The 14,215-nt window shown below is 44.2% G+C and overlaps 2 protein-coding genes across 2 annotated transcripts; one reads left to right on the top strand and one right to left on the bottom strand.

Annotated features, from left to right (window-relative positions):
• Positions 1-79: 79 nt before the first annotated feature.
• Positions 80-3,988, top strand: noa1 (nitric oxide associated 1). Its single transcript, XM_010866505.5, has 7 exons — positions 80-1,474; positions 1,676-1,840; positions 2,021-2,232; positions 2,586-2,717; positions 2,806-2,922; positions 3,014-3,131; positions 3,215-3,988. Exons 1-7 carry the CDS (start codon positions 196-198, stop codon positions 3,448-3,450), a joined length of 2,259 nt encoding a protein of 752 aa, XP_010864807.2. The 5' UTR covers positions 80-195; the 3' UTR covers positions 3,451-3,988.
• An 83-nt stretch (positions 3,989-4,071) lies between these two features.
• On the bottom strand, positions 4,072-12,360 carry rest (RE1-silencing transcription factor). The gene is made up of 4 exons (XM_029119383.2): positions 12,216-12,360; positions 9,542-10,549; positions 9,327-9,410; positions 4,072-9,019 (listed from the first exon to the last, which is right to left on the bottom strand). The coding sequence occupies exons 2-4, from the start codon at positions 10,536-10,538 to the stop codon at positions 6,456-6,458; spliced, it is 3,645 nt and encodes a 1,214-aa protein (XP_028975216.2). The 5' UTR covers positions 10,539-10,549; positions 12,216-12,360; the 3' UTR covers positions 4,072-6,455.
• Positions 12,361-14,215: the final 1,855 nt, after the last annotated feature.

Genomic DNA, 14,215 nt, shown 5'->3' with positions numbered 1-14,215 from the left:
CCAACAAACAATATATTTTTTAATATTCAATGACGAATCTTAAAATGTAAATAAACTACTACATTTCCGGCTACGTAAGTTCCTGTCAGGATATGCTTGGATTCTTCTATCTGTAACTCACGTGTTTTTATTCAAGGTTATGTTATAATCATCTGGTATTTGTAATATATTATTTAATTGTATTTGTTATTGAACATGTACAAATTGTTGCAAGTCCCGTTACGTGAACTTGTTTCTTGTAAATGTCCTCGACATCTTTCCGTTCCATGTCTGTCTGTAAAGCATAGGACCAAATTGATATCATCATCATATCCTTTGCCAAGGTGCTATACGTCTGTGTTTCGAGGAAGCATTTTCCATTGTGAACTTTCTTTTGTATTGAAAGACACATGCACGACGAGATTTTACAGCACTGCAAGAGGAACGAGTAGTGAAATTCAAGAGCTGCGTAAACAGGACAATACACAAGGAAAATACACATCCATAGAGCCAGAAAAAGAGGAAACATTTATTTTCCTGGAATACATTGATCCAGAAGACACACACAAGGACCAGCTCAATGGCCCCCTCCATGTCAACGCTGTCCCCCTGATTTCCACAGAAGATGACAGCTTGCTGCCCAGGTCAGGCTTGGAGAAGCAGCAGAGGATGCTGGAACCACATCTTCAGTCACTGAAGCATGGGACTAAAGGGGACTTGTTAAACCCTGATTCTCTCATTGAGTTCCACGATGTAGGGTTTCAGCTTGAGGAAAGAAGCAAAAAGAAGAAAAAGAAATCTAAAGGACAGCAGAAAATATACGGCACGCCTGATTTGGAGGAGCCCGTCAGTGACACCTGTTGTAACGGATGTGGTGCAGTCATGCACTGCACTGACCCAGACATGGCAGGCTATCTACCAAGTGAGAAGTATAAAGTTCTGCAGGAGGAGGACACGTTAAAACAGGCCATTTGCCAGCGTTGCTACTTGCTCACACACCACCAGAAGGCATTGACTTTAAAGATGTCCAAGGAGGAATATCGCAGTGTGGTCTGTCAGGTGAAATCTCAGAAAGCCTTGGTTCTGTTGATAGTGGATCTCCTGGATATCCCAGACTCCATAGTGCCAGACCTGCTCGAGCTCATTGGGGAAAACAAACACGTAGTGGTTCTGGGCAACAAAGTGGACCTGATCCCCGGAGACTCTGAAAACTATTTGCAAAGGATTAAACGCCAGCTTTCACAGTACTGCATTGATTCTGGCATTTCCTGTGATAATATCAAAGACACCCACCTCATCAGTGCCAAAACTGGATATGGTATAGAAAATCTGATCACATGTCTTCAGAGATCGTGGAAGTACAAGGGAGACGTGTATCTGGTAGGAACAGCAAACGCGGGGAAATCCACTCTCTTTAACACTCTACTGGAGTCGGACTACTGCAAATCCAGAGCCTCAGATGTGATTCACAAAGCCACCATATCTCCATGGCCTGGTAAGATGAAGCTCTGCCGAGCCTATAGTCCACAGTTTCACAATGCAATAATGTTACGCTGTGGAACGAGCTTCTAGGTCAAACTTTAACAATCACACATACAACAGTGAACTGATCGCGCCTGTTTTTATTGGCTCACGTCTCTTGACATTTTGAAATCAAAACCCTTCAGTGGTCCTTCCTATTTACTGTCAAACGCAGGCACAACACTGAACCTACTGAAGTTCCCCATCATCAACCCTACACCATACCGCATGTTCAGGAGGTCGGAGAGGCTCCAGTGCTTCTCCAAGCAAACCGAGAAGGATCTCTCCCCAGAGGAGCTCCGGCGACTGGAGCAGTTCAGCAAGCAGGGCTACCTTGTGGGTAAGATTGTGTTGTCAGCTGTTTAACCCTTCAGCGTGTGGCGATACCATGTAATATACCGATCAAAGTCCTCAACCTGCTGTTTTAAAAGGTAAAAAAAAATTATGGTTTGCATTTTAACTCTCGTATGATTTGGACTTTTGATGTGGAATAATTATTAACAATCCTGTGTTGGTTTAGGTCGCATTGGAAGGACGTTCCGGACGAATGGACAGTCTGACAAAGACCTGATAGAATTTGATCCAGATAGTCTGGCGTATGGGGAGGATGTGAGGGACGAGGAGGGAGAGAGAGACCTCTCGAAACCTTGCACCGAAGTCGGCTTGACACACAACGAACTGAAAGATGCCCACTGGCTCTATGACACCCCTGGCATCATGAAAGAGCACGACGTGAGTTACTTTCATTTGTTACAAACCTTTGTGAGGGGAAACGGGACTACCTTCTTATTTCTCTCCGGTGGAAAGGCCATACCACAAAGTATGATGCCATGATTCATTTGTCCTACAACAATAGGACAGATTTGATCCTCCATCTTGCTGTATATAAACCGATGTAACAGCAATGGATTGGTGACTCCTTTTATTTTGTATTGCACCACTCGTGTCAGGGGCTTCTTACAGGAAAAACTCCAACTGAAGTTATTCCTCACCCAATTGTCTGTCCATTGATATAGCACCCCATGGGGCTGTGTACTCTGTTATGGGGTCCAACTCCCTGTCTGTCTCTTTCTCACGCTTGTCAGGTCCTCAGTCTGTTGACAGAACAGGAGGTGAAGATGGTGGTACCCACACAAGCCATTATACCCAGGACGTTTGTGCTCAAACCTGGCTTGTCATTGTTCCTGGGAGCTTTAGGGCGAATTGATTATCTTAAGGTGAAGGACTTCTCTCATTTGTTTCTCATGAGGTCTGATGACGCTCAAACTTGTTCAGATGTTTGATGAGTTGTGTTAATTTACTCAGGGTGAGAAGTCCTGTTGGTTCACAGTCATTGCTTCCAACCGGGTCCCGGTTCACATCACTAGTCTGGAAAAGGCTGACCGCACCTATCAGAAGCATGCCGGTCAAACCCTGCTTGGGGTGAGCTCATGCCACTTACTTTACTCAGGTCATAAAGATCTTTTAAAAAATAAACAAATAGTGTTGTGAACATGAATAACTCTATGACTAGGTGCCAATGGGCGGAGAAGAGCGGATGAAGGAATTCCCCCCTCTCATCTGCCAGGATTTTGAGCTGGAGGGGCAGGGCTATACAAAAGCCAGCGCTGATATCAAGATGTCCTCTGCAGGTAATGTAGAGGGAATTCTACGATGGTCAATCGGCAGTCGGACGTTTGGGCCGGTGCAGTTGTCTAATTCATTATCTCCTCAGGTTGGGTGGCAGTGACGGGGGTGGAGGGGACCAGCGTTATGCTGCGTGTTCATGCCCCAGAAGGCGCCGGCCTGTCCATGAGGAGCCCCCCTCTACTCCCCCATGTCGTTCACCTGAAGGGAGAGCGCATCAAGAAGTCTGTCGCCTATAAGACCAGGAAACCCCCATCCCTGGTGGATACCAGCCTGTCCTACAAGGGAGCCAAGCGGCTTAAGGTTAAAAAGAAGAAACTATGATATTGACGTCGATGAGGCAATGCACATTTTCATGTCATATGCTTTCGGTATTGGATGTCTGAAGTCAGTGGTGTTCACATTTCGCCCACGAAAGCCAGTTCCACCCCATATTTTCATTGCAACCCCCCAAATTAGGGACTTATTTAGCCCTGGGATACCTGGTGGGTGCAATTAATGATGAGGTAAAACAGAAGGCTGAGTCCTTGGGTTAGGGGTTTGCAATGGACAAATGGAGTGGAACTGGCTCAAGGGCTTGAGTGGAACTGGCTCAAGGGCTTGAGTGGAACTGGCTCAAGGGCTTGAGTGGAACTGGCTCAAGGGCTTGAGTGGAACTGGCTCAAGGGCTTGAGTGGAACTGGCTCAAGGGCTTGAGTGGAACTGGCTCAAGGGCTTGAGTACCACCGGCTTGAGGTGGTGATACCACACTTTCGATTGTTTCTCAGCTCTGGGTTCTGTGGGGTTGTAAATGTAGTGAATCTAAATGCTTCACATCAGAGCGGTTTTTTTCTGCCTGTGGATGCTTGTCTGTACATTTACAGTCGTTACGAATCAAATAAAACTTATTTTGTAATGTTGTTTATATATGCGAATTATATCAAAAGCATTCACACAAACAGCACATGAGTTGTAAGACAACTTTTATTTAGAAACAAAACTTCAGAGCAGGATTGTACAGGATGTTTTACACGGCACAAAAAATTCATAACTATCCAGTTGTTTTCTTTGGGGAAGGGGGCATCAGGAGGGAATTGATAGGGGGGGGGGGGTATATTTTCTTTACTAACTGAAAACCTCAAATGACAGGAATAGGCTACAAATGATTACAAATATGTGAATGCAAAATGTTTACAAAGACGGTAATAAGCATCTCAAATTCATTAAAAAGAAAAAGGTGAACAACAAAAATGGATAGTTCAGAAATAAAAATATGTACATTTAAAGTGATAGAGAAACTAACTGTCAAGATAAGAGTGCATTTATACATAGAGGCTAAATAGGAAAAGTTACCCTGGAAACTTGGAAATTCTGTTATTTCTAATAATCAGGAAACTTAAACCATATGTTGTTATAAATCACTATCATCTCCACTTTGGCATCACACCCAAAATACAATATTGCACTGAATTTACTAAAAGAATACATGGCATACGTTTATTAGCTTAGTCTATGAAATCACCTCAGAATAACAGAAATGAAAAACTAGATGTGTATGAAAGTAGGAGACATAAATCATGGATGGCACAAAAAGGATGAGCTTTGGAGGCACAATTCTGGTGAAAAAAAATGAGTTGGGGTCAAAAGCAAATGTTAAAAACAGAATCGCCCATCCCCATATCAAACTCACAGCTCACCCCTGAGAGGGCTGGTAACATCAGAGAAATTGAGTAATCAAACTATTACAACTAATGGAATGATATTAAAGATAAACATGATGTTACGATATACAGTACCAGTCAATAGTTGACACACTTGAATTGGTAACTATGTCCAGATGTTTAATTGGTACTGTAATTTAAATCTACAGTAAAAAACAATTGACTCAACAAACCTACACTCCATATGCAACATCTTAACAGAAAACAATGATTGTCGAAGGCACTGAAGAGCAAAACAAACTAAAATTACTAATCAGTAAAAAAAAAAAAAGACAAAAAAAAGGAACTCTTTGGACTTTACAATATCAAATACAAAACTGATAATGGCAACTTTACAGATGAGTGGACAAACAGCGATTTCAAAACTTGTTTTCAATGTTAGCTGTCCATTCTACAGTATATCAGCGACAGATCTTGTAAATGTCAACTTCTATAGGCCTACACTTTGAAGGGCTATTAGAGATTTTTTAATGAGTAGCATGAGTATTTTTAAGTTTGACTAAATTTACTTGGATATACAAAACATTTGACAACAAAATTCAGACATTGAGAAAACAGGAAACCATTCCATACCCACGTTTCCACCATTCCACCAGACTAACCCAGAGAAGCCAAGTAATTTCAATCGTGGGACCAATTCGCACCCAAAATATTTCTCGTCATGGAGATTTTTGTAAGGTCAATTGCACAGATTGACAATTGATTCAGGCAACTTTTTTAATGAAAAGAAATCAAAGTGGAAGATCAGCAGTTGTCAAGTGCTGCCAAAATGGTGCCGTGGACCAGTCACACTTGAGAAAACTTTGACCAAGCAGCCCTCGTCCTGTCTTCAGAGGATACAGCGCTTCACTGGAGTGGGCACACACAAAAGACTCAAAGAGCTCCATTATCCTCTGGACTTTTTCGGCTTGGACCACCTGGGTCCTTCTAATCTCCCGGCGGAAATACGACAGGGAGGGGCCTTCTTTGGTTCTTTGTGGGGGAAAGAATTACACTTCCTTTCACAATATATTTTGTTGTTGCTGTATATTTCTTCTACTAGACTGATGGACTGAAAAAGTGATTCTCATATCATTGTGGGTTCTTCTAATATAGAAAACTCAACCGGTTTGTGAACCTCAGCTGTTGAAATTTGTTGAAATCCAACCGCTATTTAAAATATATACAGTGCACTGCTATCACAGAATTGTACTTAAGTTAGTGTGAGATTTAAAAGTAATCATGTTATTTTGCTATATTTGATATATATCACACGGCAAACAAAGGATATGAGTTTTGGGCTTCACATGGTTGTCAAATCACATATCCTCTGTGATTTAAATGAAAGGCATCCCATTATGTTTGAATAAAAGAACTGTAGAATGAATTGCCTCACATTCAAAGAAACTGCTATGTGAAAGCCCAGACAACAATAACCATTTAAACAAATCCGCCAAAAAGCTAGTTTCACATAGCACAAAATATTTCATACAACGCAAAGTGACCGATAAGCACTAATTCAAGGTAACTGAATATGTACTGCTTACACGTTTACACAGAACTATACACACTCATATCGGGGTGAAAGAATAAAACAAAATGGCCACATGCACCTGATTACAGAGAAGAACGATGTATTTCAGCCGGCCTTCACTGGTCCGGCTTGGCTGCATTGTCGAGATAGTACACATTGACCAGGTGGCGATTCAGGTGCCGGCGATACTCCACCTCCATGGGAAAGGTGCGGTCGCAGAAGATGCAGGTGTGACTCTTGAGTTCAGTGGGAGTTGGAATTTCTTCCGTGGGAGTTTCAGGGTCGTTGGCCATTTTCCCTGCAGCGGCGGCCAGTCCGTTGAGCCCAGAGTCGTCGCTGCCCTCCGAGGCGCTGTCGCTGATGTCGCTGCCACCGTCGTGGCTGTGAATACCCTCGTCTTCCTCAGTTTCGGAAGGCTTTCCCCGGGGCTTCGGGAGCTCCAGGGAGGGTGTCGTCGGTGTTGACGGTTCATCCCGGGGCTTCGGGAGCTCCAGGGAGGGTGTTGTTGGTTCCCCCCGGGGTTTCGGGAGCTCCAGGGAGGGTGTTGTTGGTTCCCCCCGGGGTTTCGGGAGCTCCAGGGAGGGTGTTGTTGGTTCTCCCGGGGGTTTCGGGAGCTCCAGGGAGGGTGTTGTTGGTTCCCCCCGGAGCTTCGGGAGCTCCAGGGAGGGTGTTGTTGGTTCTCCCCGGAGCTTCGGGAGCTCCAGGGAGGGTGTTGTTGGTTCTCCCCGGAGCTTCGGGAGCTCCAGGGAGGGTGTTGTTGGTTCTCCCCGGGGTTTCGGGAGCTCCAGGGAGGGTGTTGTTGGTTCTCCCCGGGGTTTCGGGAGCTCCAGGGAGGGTGTTGTTGGTTCTCCTCGGGGTTTCGGGAGCTCCAGGGAGGGGGTTGCCAGGTCTCCCTGTGGCTGTCTGAAATCAGGACGACTGTTCCCTTTCAGGGAGCCAAAGCTTTCAGGGTTAGCAGTATCTTTTGCTTTGTCTGCAGTTTTAGTCTTCACCACTTCTATAGTTGTGAATGGATTTTGCGTTGCAAGGTTGTTTGATCGATTATTGAGCCGTTCTTCTACCAAGCACGGCCCAGTATGTGTATTCAGAGCAGGGACAATCTCCTGCTCAGCTGCCCGCTGCTCTTTCTGTAAGCTTTCAGGGGTGCTAACAGGGTTCTCAATCGTGGAACACTCCTTGTTTTCACCGGAAACCTCCGTCTCTCGATTACTTGCTTCTTTCTTGTTGGTCTTTTTGCTCTTCTTCCCTTTTTTCACCGCAGGCAAGTTCATCATCTGGTTTGCTTGGCCCGCCTGCTCTGCTAGGCCCAGTTGCTCAGGCGCAGGGGAAGGTTGAGTCACCAAGCTCTGAGGGGTTGTGGCCTTTGAATGTGTCTTGATTGCAGCCTTGAGTTTCAGCCGTTTGACCTTAATGTCGTTGCAGGGCTTCTCGGGAGATTCCTGTATGGATAAGTCCAAAGCCTCTGCAGCTTTCCTCTTAACTGCCTTCGTCCTGCTCTTCTCACACTGGGCTGTCACTTCCTGATTTTGGGGAGCTTTCTCAACCTTCTTTTTAAGCAATTTCTCTGTTTTTTTAGGAGTCTTCTGAGATTTAGTAGTGTTTTTTCTCTCTTTTTCTTTATCATTCTGCTGTTTTTTCTCCTTCTGCGGTCTCTTGTTTTCTTCCTCCTTCGGTTTCTCCAAATTCTTTTTCTCCACTGTACCTTTCTCTAAACTCTCCTTAAACGATTTCTCTTTCTCAAAAATGTCTTCTTCCAAACTTTCCTTTTGGACTTTCTCCACAGTTTGCTTTATTTCAATCTTTTCCTGAACACTTGTCTTCCATGTCATCTGTTTTTTGAGAACTGCAACGGATTTCTCTTTCCCACTCTCTTTCAGCGTAGTATTGTCCTTTTTATTTGCCCTGCTCATCTCCATATTCTTGCGTTTCAGTTTAACTTTTTTGTCAGCCTTGTCATTTGCCCTTTTAGGTGTCTCTTTGGTAGTGCAGACGTCAGATTTCTGAATACTCTTGTCCACTGGCACGCTTTGTACGGCTTGAACAGGACTGGGCTTGCTGCTCTTCTTAGTTTCTTTGACAGGGTAAATACAACTTCTCTTCGGGGTCCTGTCTGTTGCCATGCTTTCTACTCCTTGAATTGGGCTAGGTCTGCTGCTTTTCTTGGCCTCTTTCACAGGAGCAACTTCACATTTCTTATGGATCTTGTCTGTCGCTGGGCTAGGATTGCTTCTCTTGGTTGACAGATTGATTGGGCGTGATTGTTTATCAGCTCCAGCTGGCACCCCCTCCGTTTCCATATCCTCCTCCTCATCAATCTTCTCCGTTCCACTCACCGTGGCGCACTCGTCGGGGAACTCATCGGAATCGGGTTTCTTCACGCGCAGCTTGACCTTTGACACGTCCATGCCGACCTGCGGGCAGCCGGGGTGTCGAGACTTGATGTGATACTGCAGGTTGCACTTCTTGGAGGCGGCGTACTTGCAGACGGGGCAGAGGAACTGGCGCGGGTTGAGGTGAAGCTCCACGTGCTTTTTGTAGTTGCTCCGGTCGGCCGTCTTGTACGTGCAGTAGGGGCAGCACAGGGGCTTCGGCCCGTTGTGGACCTGTCTGGCGTGCCGAGTCACCTCATGCTGGTTGGCTGCAAGGTAGTTGCAGCTGTCACACTTGAAAGGGCGTTCACCTGTTAAGGAAATGCGTTGGGGAGGGGACGGTTAGTTTGGATACATTTTAACCGCTGGCGTAGGAACACCGGCGTGAATTTCATGCAGGGGGAGACGGACCGCAGTATGGAGGGACATGTAAAAATTACTGGTTAAACACTAAGCATCTCACGGCACATAACACAAACCACTTTACCGTTCTCATCCAAAACCCAACTGCTCCAGCGAATGCAACAAAGGAGAAAAAGTTGACCGTGAGAGGTAGGACTAACAGTGAACAAATCCATCACGTGTCTAATTCGAGAAGCAAACTGCAAACATAGTCACCTGAGTGCGTCCTCATGTGTCTGGTGAGATGGGTCTTCTGGGAGCTTGAGTACTCGCAGTATGCACACCGGAACGGACGCTCACCTGGAGTTGCGCAAATAAAATTACGACAATAAACCGTGAGCAAATTGGATAGAAAGAAAAGAAAAAAAACTCACACTTCGACAATTAGTCGTGTGCTTGGCTAACAGGTCACGCTTGCACGTCGGACCCACCTGTGTGAGTGCGGATGTGCTGCACGTAGTTGTTCTTGCGGTCCGAGAAGTAGCAGCACTGGCTGCACGTGAAGAGCTTGCTGGGGAAGTGGTTCCTCAGGTGCTTCCTCCAGTGGTACTGGCTGACGGTGGTGTACGTGCAGATGGTGCACCGGTAGATCCTCTGATCGTCGCCCTCCCTCTCGTGGTGCTTCAGGTGGGCCATGTAGTGGTCGTAGCGGTTGGTGTTGTAGCCGCAGCGCTCACAGCGGATCACCCCCTTGTTGACAGCGCCGTCGCCAGCGCCGCCGCCCTCGGCCTCCCGCTGGGAGCCCGCTGAAGCTCCGGCGGCCTGTGACTTGTCGCCCTCCACGCGTTTCACCACCATCATCCGGTTGGCGCTGTGGATTTTGATGTGTGTTACAAACTCCTGTTCACACTTGGCCTGGTAGTTGCAGGGTTTGCAGAAGAAGGGTTTCTTCTTCTTGGCGGATTCTACAATCTTGCCCAGAGAGCTAGCTGGGGTCAGAGGGCTAGCCAGGGTCAGAGGGGTAGCCGGGGTCAGAGGGGTAGCCGGGGTCAGAGTGCTGGCAGGGGTCAGAGGTATCAAAGGGGTGGAAGGGACAGAAGGGCTAACAGGACGCTGGCCAGAGGGTTTGGAGAGGTCAACACCTTCCTCTTCTTCATCGTCAATCTCCTCAGTCCGGGTGAGAGTTGGCCGTGGAGACTCAGAGTAGTCCACAATGCACATCTCCCTCTCGTGGCTATCGTAACTGTATCGGATGATGCTCTCATCCTCGCTGTCAGAGTAGTTGTTGCAGCCGACGGTTTGAAGTTCCATCATCTCCTTGCCTTCTGCGGGGTTCTCGCAGGCCACGTTGGCAAGCATGACCAGCTGCGGGGCCGGCAGCTCGTTGTGCGTGAGCTCAGCCAGCCCCTGGGCATCCTCCACCATGGGCACGCTAACTGCACTGGAAAACATGACCAATCCCATTGGAAATACTGTCTGAGCAGCCATGCTTAGAGGGACTGTGGGGAGGAGTTCAAAAGAGGAAGTCAGGGTCACTGATCAAACAACTGATGTTAAGACTGATTGAGCTGAATTATGTTTTTTTCTTTTCATAAATAAGAGGTGGGTTGAGTCAGAGTTGGATTTTTAACGGCCCTTTATTGGCCTTTCTTTTGAATGGCTATCACATATGCCCGATTTCTAAGACCAGACTTAACCCAAGTTAGATACATGTGGTCCCAAGTAATTAACATTCAGCCGCTTCCAAGATATCCAAGTAAATAGTTAGTAAAAAATGATGTAAGGTAATATCACTGTTCCATATAATGGTCTACTTATAGATGATTAATGTTTTTAATACAAATCCAGGTTTGGCCATTAAAAGAAATAAAAAAATTAAGAAAACCAAAATGAAAAGATTTAAACCAATAAAATGTAAGAACACAATGATAACTAGAGGCTTATTTGTATTTCTTAACTCACTGTCTGCTCTGGATTTTTATACTAATTTACAATTTGGTCAGATGACCATGTTGAATTCTTAATTTGTGCAAACTTAATTACCTGAATACTTTCATGACACAAATGTATACCGTTTAAGAAATAATCAGTTAAATAAACATCAAATAAATAGTTATTTTACCAATATATATTTTAAAAAATCCATAGAAATCTGCCAAGACTATCCCACCACCACAACATGAGTTGTTGACCTACTTCATCTATTAAACATTTGACGCTGTGATTTGAGAAACCACCCATGCCTGTTTTTGCTTGCACAGAAATGCGTGTTCGGCCATTTTGAAACAGCACCACCAACTTGGTTGACAGCGCCCAATAACTAAAGTAGCTTGCTGTAGTTTGTAGTTAGTATGGATAGGAATTAAAGCAATAGAAAAACACATTGCGCACTAGATTGTATGTCGTCAATGCGAAACAAAAAAATAGACAAAACTGGTTATAATTCCCTAAAACGTTTTCAAACCGGAATTAGAAGCCTGTCTTCATTTTCTAAAAGCAGAAGTGTGAAGCTTCGACAAAGTTTGGAAAATTGTTTGTATCGAAATAATCACAAATTAAATGACTACCCTAAAAATACACAATCTTTGACACATATACTGTATAGTTGTAAACAAGAACTTAATCTCAACAAGTTGCAACAAAAAAGCGACACGATTGGTAGCAAATGGTTAGCGCATGGGGAGAAACACAACACGTTTCACTTAGTTAAAATTAATGGATTGTAGCCAAAAACAAACTTTAACCAACAATACTTGTTAAATAATCACTACGAAAGCTTGCCACGACAGTGGTAGAGAATGTCGCTGTCCAGCAAGGCCCTCAAAACTTGACTCGGAAAACAAGTTTTGCGGAAGCGCAAAGTCCGAACAAAACACGTTTGTTAACTTGTAGAATTTTCTAAAAAATCTGATATATATTGTATGTAATTACTTTTTCTATATATTTGTATCCCGTCAAGTTAATCTTGCAAACACTTCGAAAGTTTTACACAGCGTGTGTTAGCCTTGGTCCTGATCTCCGTGCTGAAATCAGCCCTGGACAGCGCCTCTCCCTTTCAGCAACCCCCACACCGCCTCCATTTTCAAAACTGTTCGTAAAAGTTAGTTTGTTTTACAACTCAAACAATATACAACACTGTTCATTTCTGAATTACATACAACGTACCCTATATCAGTATCCACTTCTTGTCGGTATTCGATCAATATTATCAAAGTACTATTACACAAACTGTTGAAGGAAGAAGTTTCCGCACATTCCTACACATCGCCCTGGCTCGGTCAGTCTGTTTGCAGGGATGGCTGACGTCAGCACGAGCTCGTGTTTCTGCCCGAGGCTGCTTCCTTCCAAATCCCAGTGCTCCAAATGGTTGAAAAACCAGCAACCATGTTCAAAATGATGATATTACCGTAACTATGTGACTTATCTGGTTAAATTATACATTTAAAATAAAGATATTTTTCATGTTAAAATGCATGACAAAACTATACGATAAACAGATCTAAGATTATACATATATAAGATTTTACAAGCCGAAGTTTAAAGATTTGCTCACAACACGGCATCCCACTGCTGGCTTGGTTCTGAAGTTAAGTAACGTTGGTCCTGGTCAGTCTCTGGACAGGAGACCGCAAATGCTACTGGAAGTTTTGTAGAAGGGCCAGTAGGGGGCACTCTTCCCCTGGTCAAAAAATATAATCCCGATGTCCCAAAGCAGTGAATGAGACCTTGCCCTGCTACTGGTTCTGTTTTTAGCAGGGGTGTAGCACAAATTTCTGGGCCCTGTACATATGTGGTCTCAGAGGGCCCCTCCCCTCTTTATTCAAGATTCAAGCATTTTCGAGGGCCCCTACACGTTATGGTCCTATATACTTAGTACCCATTTCCCCCCGGTCCGATGCCACTGGTTTTTAGGATGGGATTTTAGGATGGGATGTTTTAGGGGTGGGGGGTGGGGTTTGGGCTGTATGCATTCAATACTGTCAATGCTGTAGACAAGAGTGACTGCTAAATTAGATGTGAAAGATATCAGTATGATATTGATTCATCTATATTTTACTAGGTATTCTGCAGAAAGCCCACATTGGGTAAAGAGCTGTTGTGAATGATTTAATTTGTATAAATATAACCAGGGATAAGACAATGTAGAACAAGAGCCACCCATACAGACTGCAATATCAAGGCAACAATGGGGCCCAAGTGATTCTCTACAAATCAACCCGAGCAACCATGAAAAAAAGACAATTTCCAAATGAAACCATGTTCCTTATTATGATAAAAGTGAGTAGTTTTGAGTGCATACTTTCTTCTACCAGTGTCTCTGGAAAACTGTATTAAATATGGCCATTATGTGGCCTGGGGTGGTTGGGTCCCCTGCCTCCAGTGCGTTGTGTTGCTTCAGCTTGGGTTTGTGTCTTGATAAAATCACACTGAAATTTTCTCTAACTTTCACCAGGGATTTACGTAAACCATAACTGTTTCCATCTTTCATTGTGCATATCCACTTTAGTTTTGTGATATCCGTAAGAGTTGTGTATGTGCTAAAAAACGAAGGTGTCATATCATAGCCTTGGAAGATTTTTCTTTCACCACATTTGTGTTCTTAGAAATATGAAAAGAATGGTTATCAACAATCGGTGCAGTGTCATGGAGTGATTTGAGCCCCCCAAAAAGTATTTTGCAGATATTGTATTTTCATCCTCCGTGAAAAGTCCTATAGCAATGCTTCCGATTAGCTTAATTTCTCCAACGTGCCCATCTGTCCACATTTAAGGGTATAATCCTAACTGGACCTATAAAAAGACACTTCAAATGCTTCCTTTGTATTTTGTTTGTCCAATAAGTGAAACTATTTGGTGCGCATATTTACATTTTATAATTCGGAAATAGCATAGAAACAGCTTTTCATCTTAATGAAACTGTTATCAAGTTTCAAGGTTTATTTGTCAAATGCACCAAACAACAATGCGTCATCCTGCACAATGAAATTCTTGTGACATGGCACCCGACTACGTAGTGAGAGTTAAACAACTACGTAGGCGTCCCGGTCATTAATTATAAAAGAGGAACAGGTTGTTGAGTGAAAACAAATGTAAATGAAATAAACTAGGCGGTCACTATTTATATATTTAGTCACCAGATATGATTACCCACATTTCCGCTAACAC

The sequence above is a fragment of the Esox lucius genome, chromosome 4 (assembly GCF_011004845.1).
Source record: "Esox lucius isolate fEsoLuc1 chromosome 4, fEsoLuc1.pri, whole genome shotgun sequence".
Taxonomy (NCBI): Eukaryota; Metazoa; Chordata; class Actinopteri; order Esociformes; family Esocidae; genus Esox; species Esox lucius.
Note: the sequence above shows the minus strand (reverse complement) of the source record. Positions and strands in the feature narration are given on the sequence as shown.

Excerpts from the sequence above, each read along its gene's own strand:
- noa1 (XM_010866505.5), top strand. The coding sequence starts at position 196 with ATGTACAAATTGTTGCAAGTCCCGTTACGTGAACTTGTTTCTTGTAAA. Across the intron at positions 1,841-2,020 it reads CAAGCAGGGCTACCTTGTGG|GTCGCATTGGAAGGACGTTC; the intron begins GTAAGATTGTGT and ends GTGTTGGTTTAG. Across the intron at positions 2,923-3,013 it reads CCGGTCAAACCCTGCTTGGG|GTGCCAATGGGCGGAGAAGA; the intron begins GTGAGCTCATGC and ends CTCTATGACTAG.
- rest (XM_029119383.2), bottom strand. The coding sequence starts at position 10,538 with ATGGCTGCTCAGACAGTATTTCCAATGGGATTGGTCATGTTTTCCAGT. Across the intron at positions 9,411-9,541 it reads GCACATCCGCACTCACACAG|GTGAGCGTCCGTTCCGGTGT; the intron begins GTGGGTCCGACG and ends GCGCAACTCCAG. Across the intron at positions 9,020-9,326 it reads ACACATGAGGACGCACTCAG|GTGAACGCCCTTTCAAGTGT; the intron begins GTGACTATGTTT and ends TTTCCTTAACAG.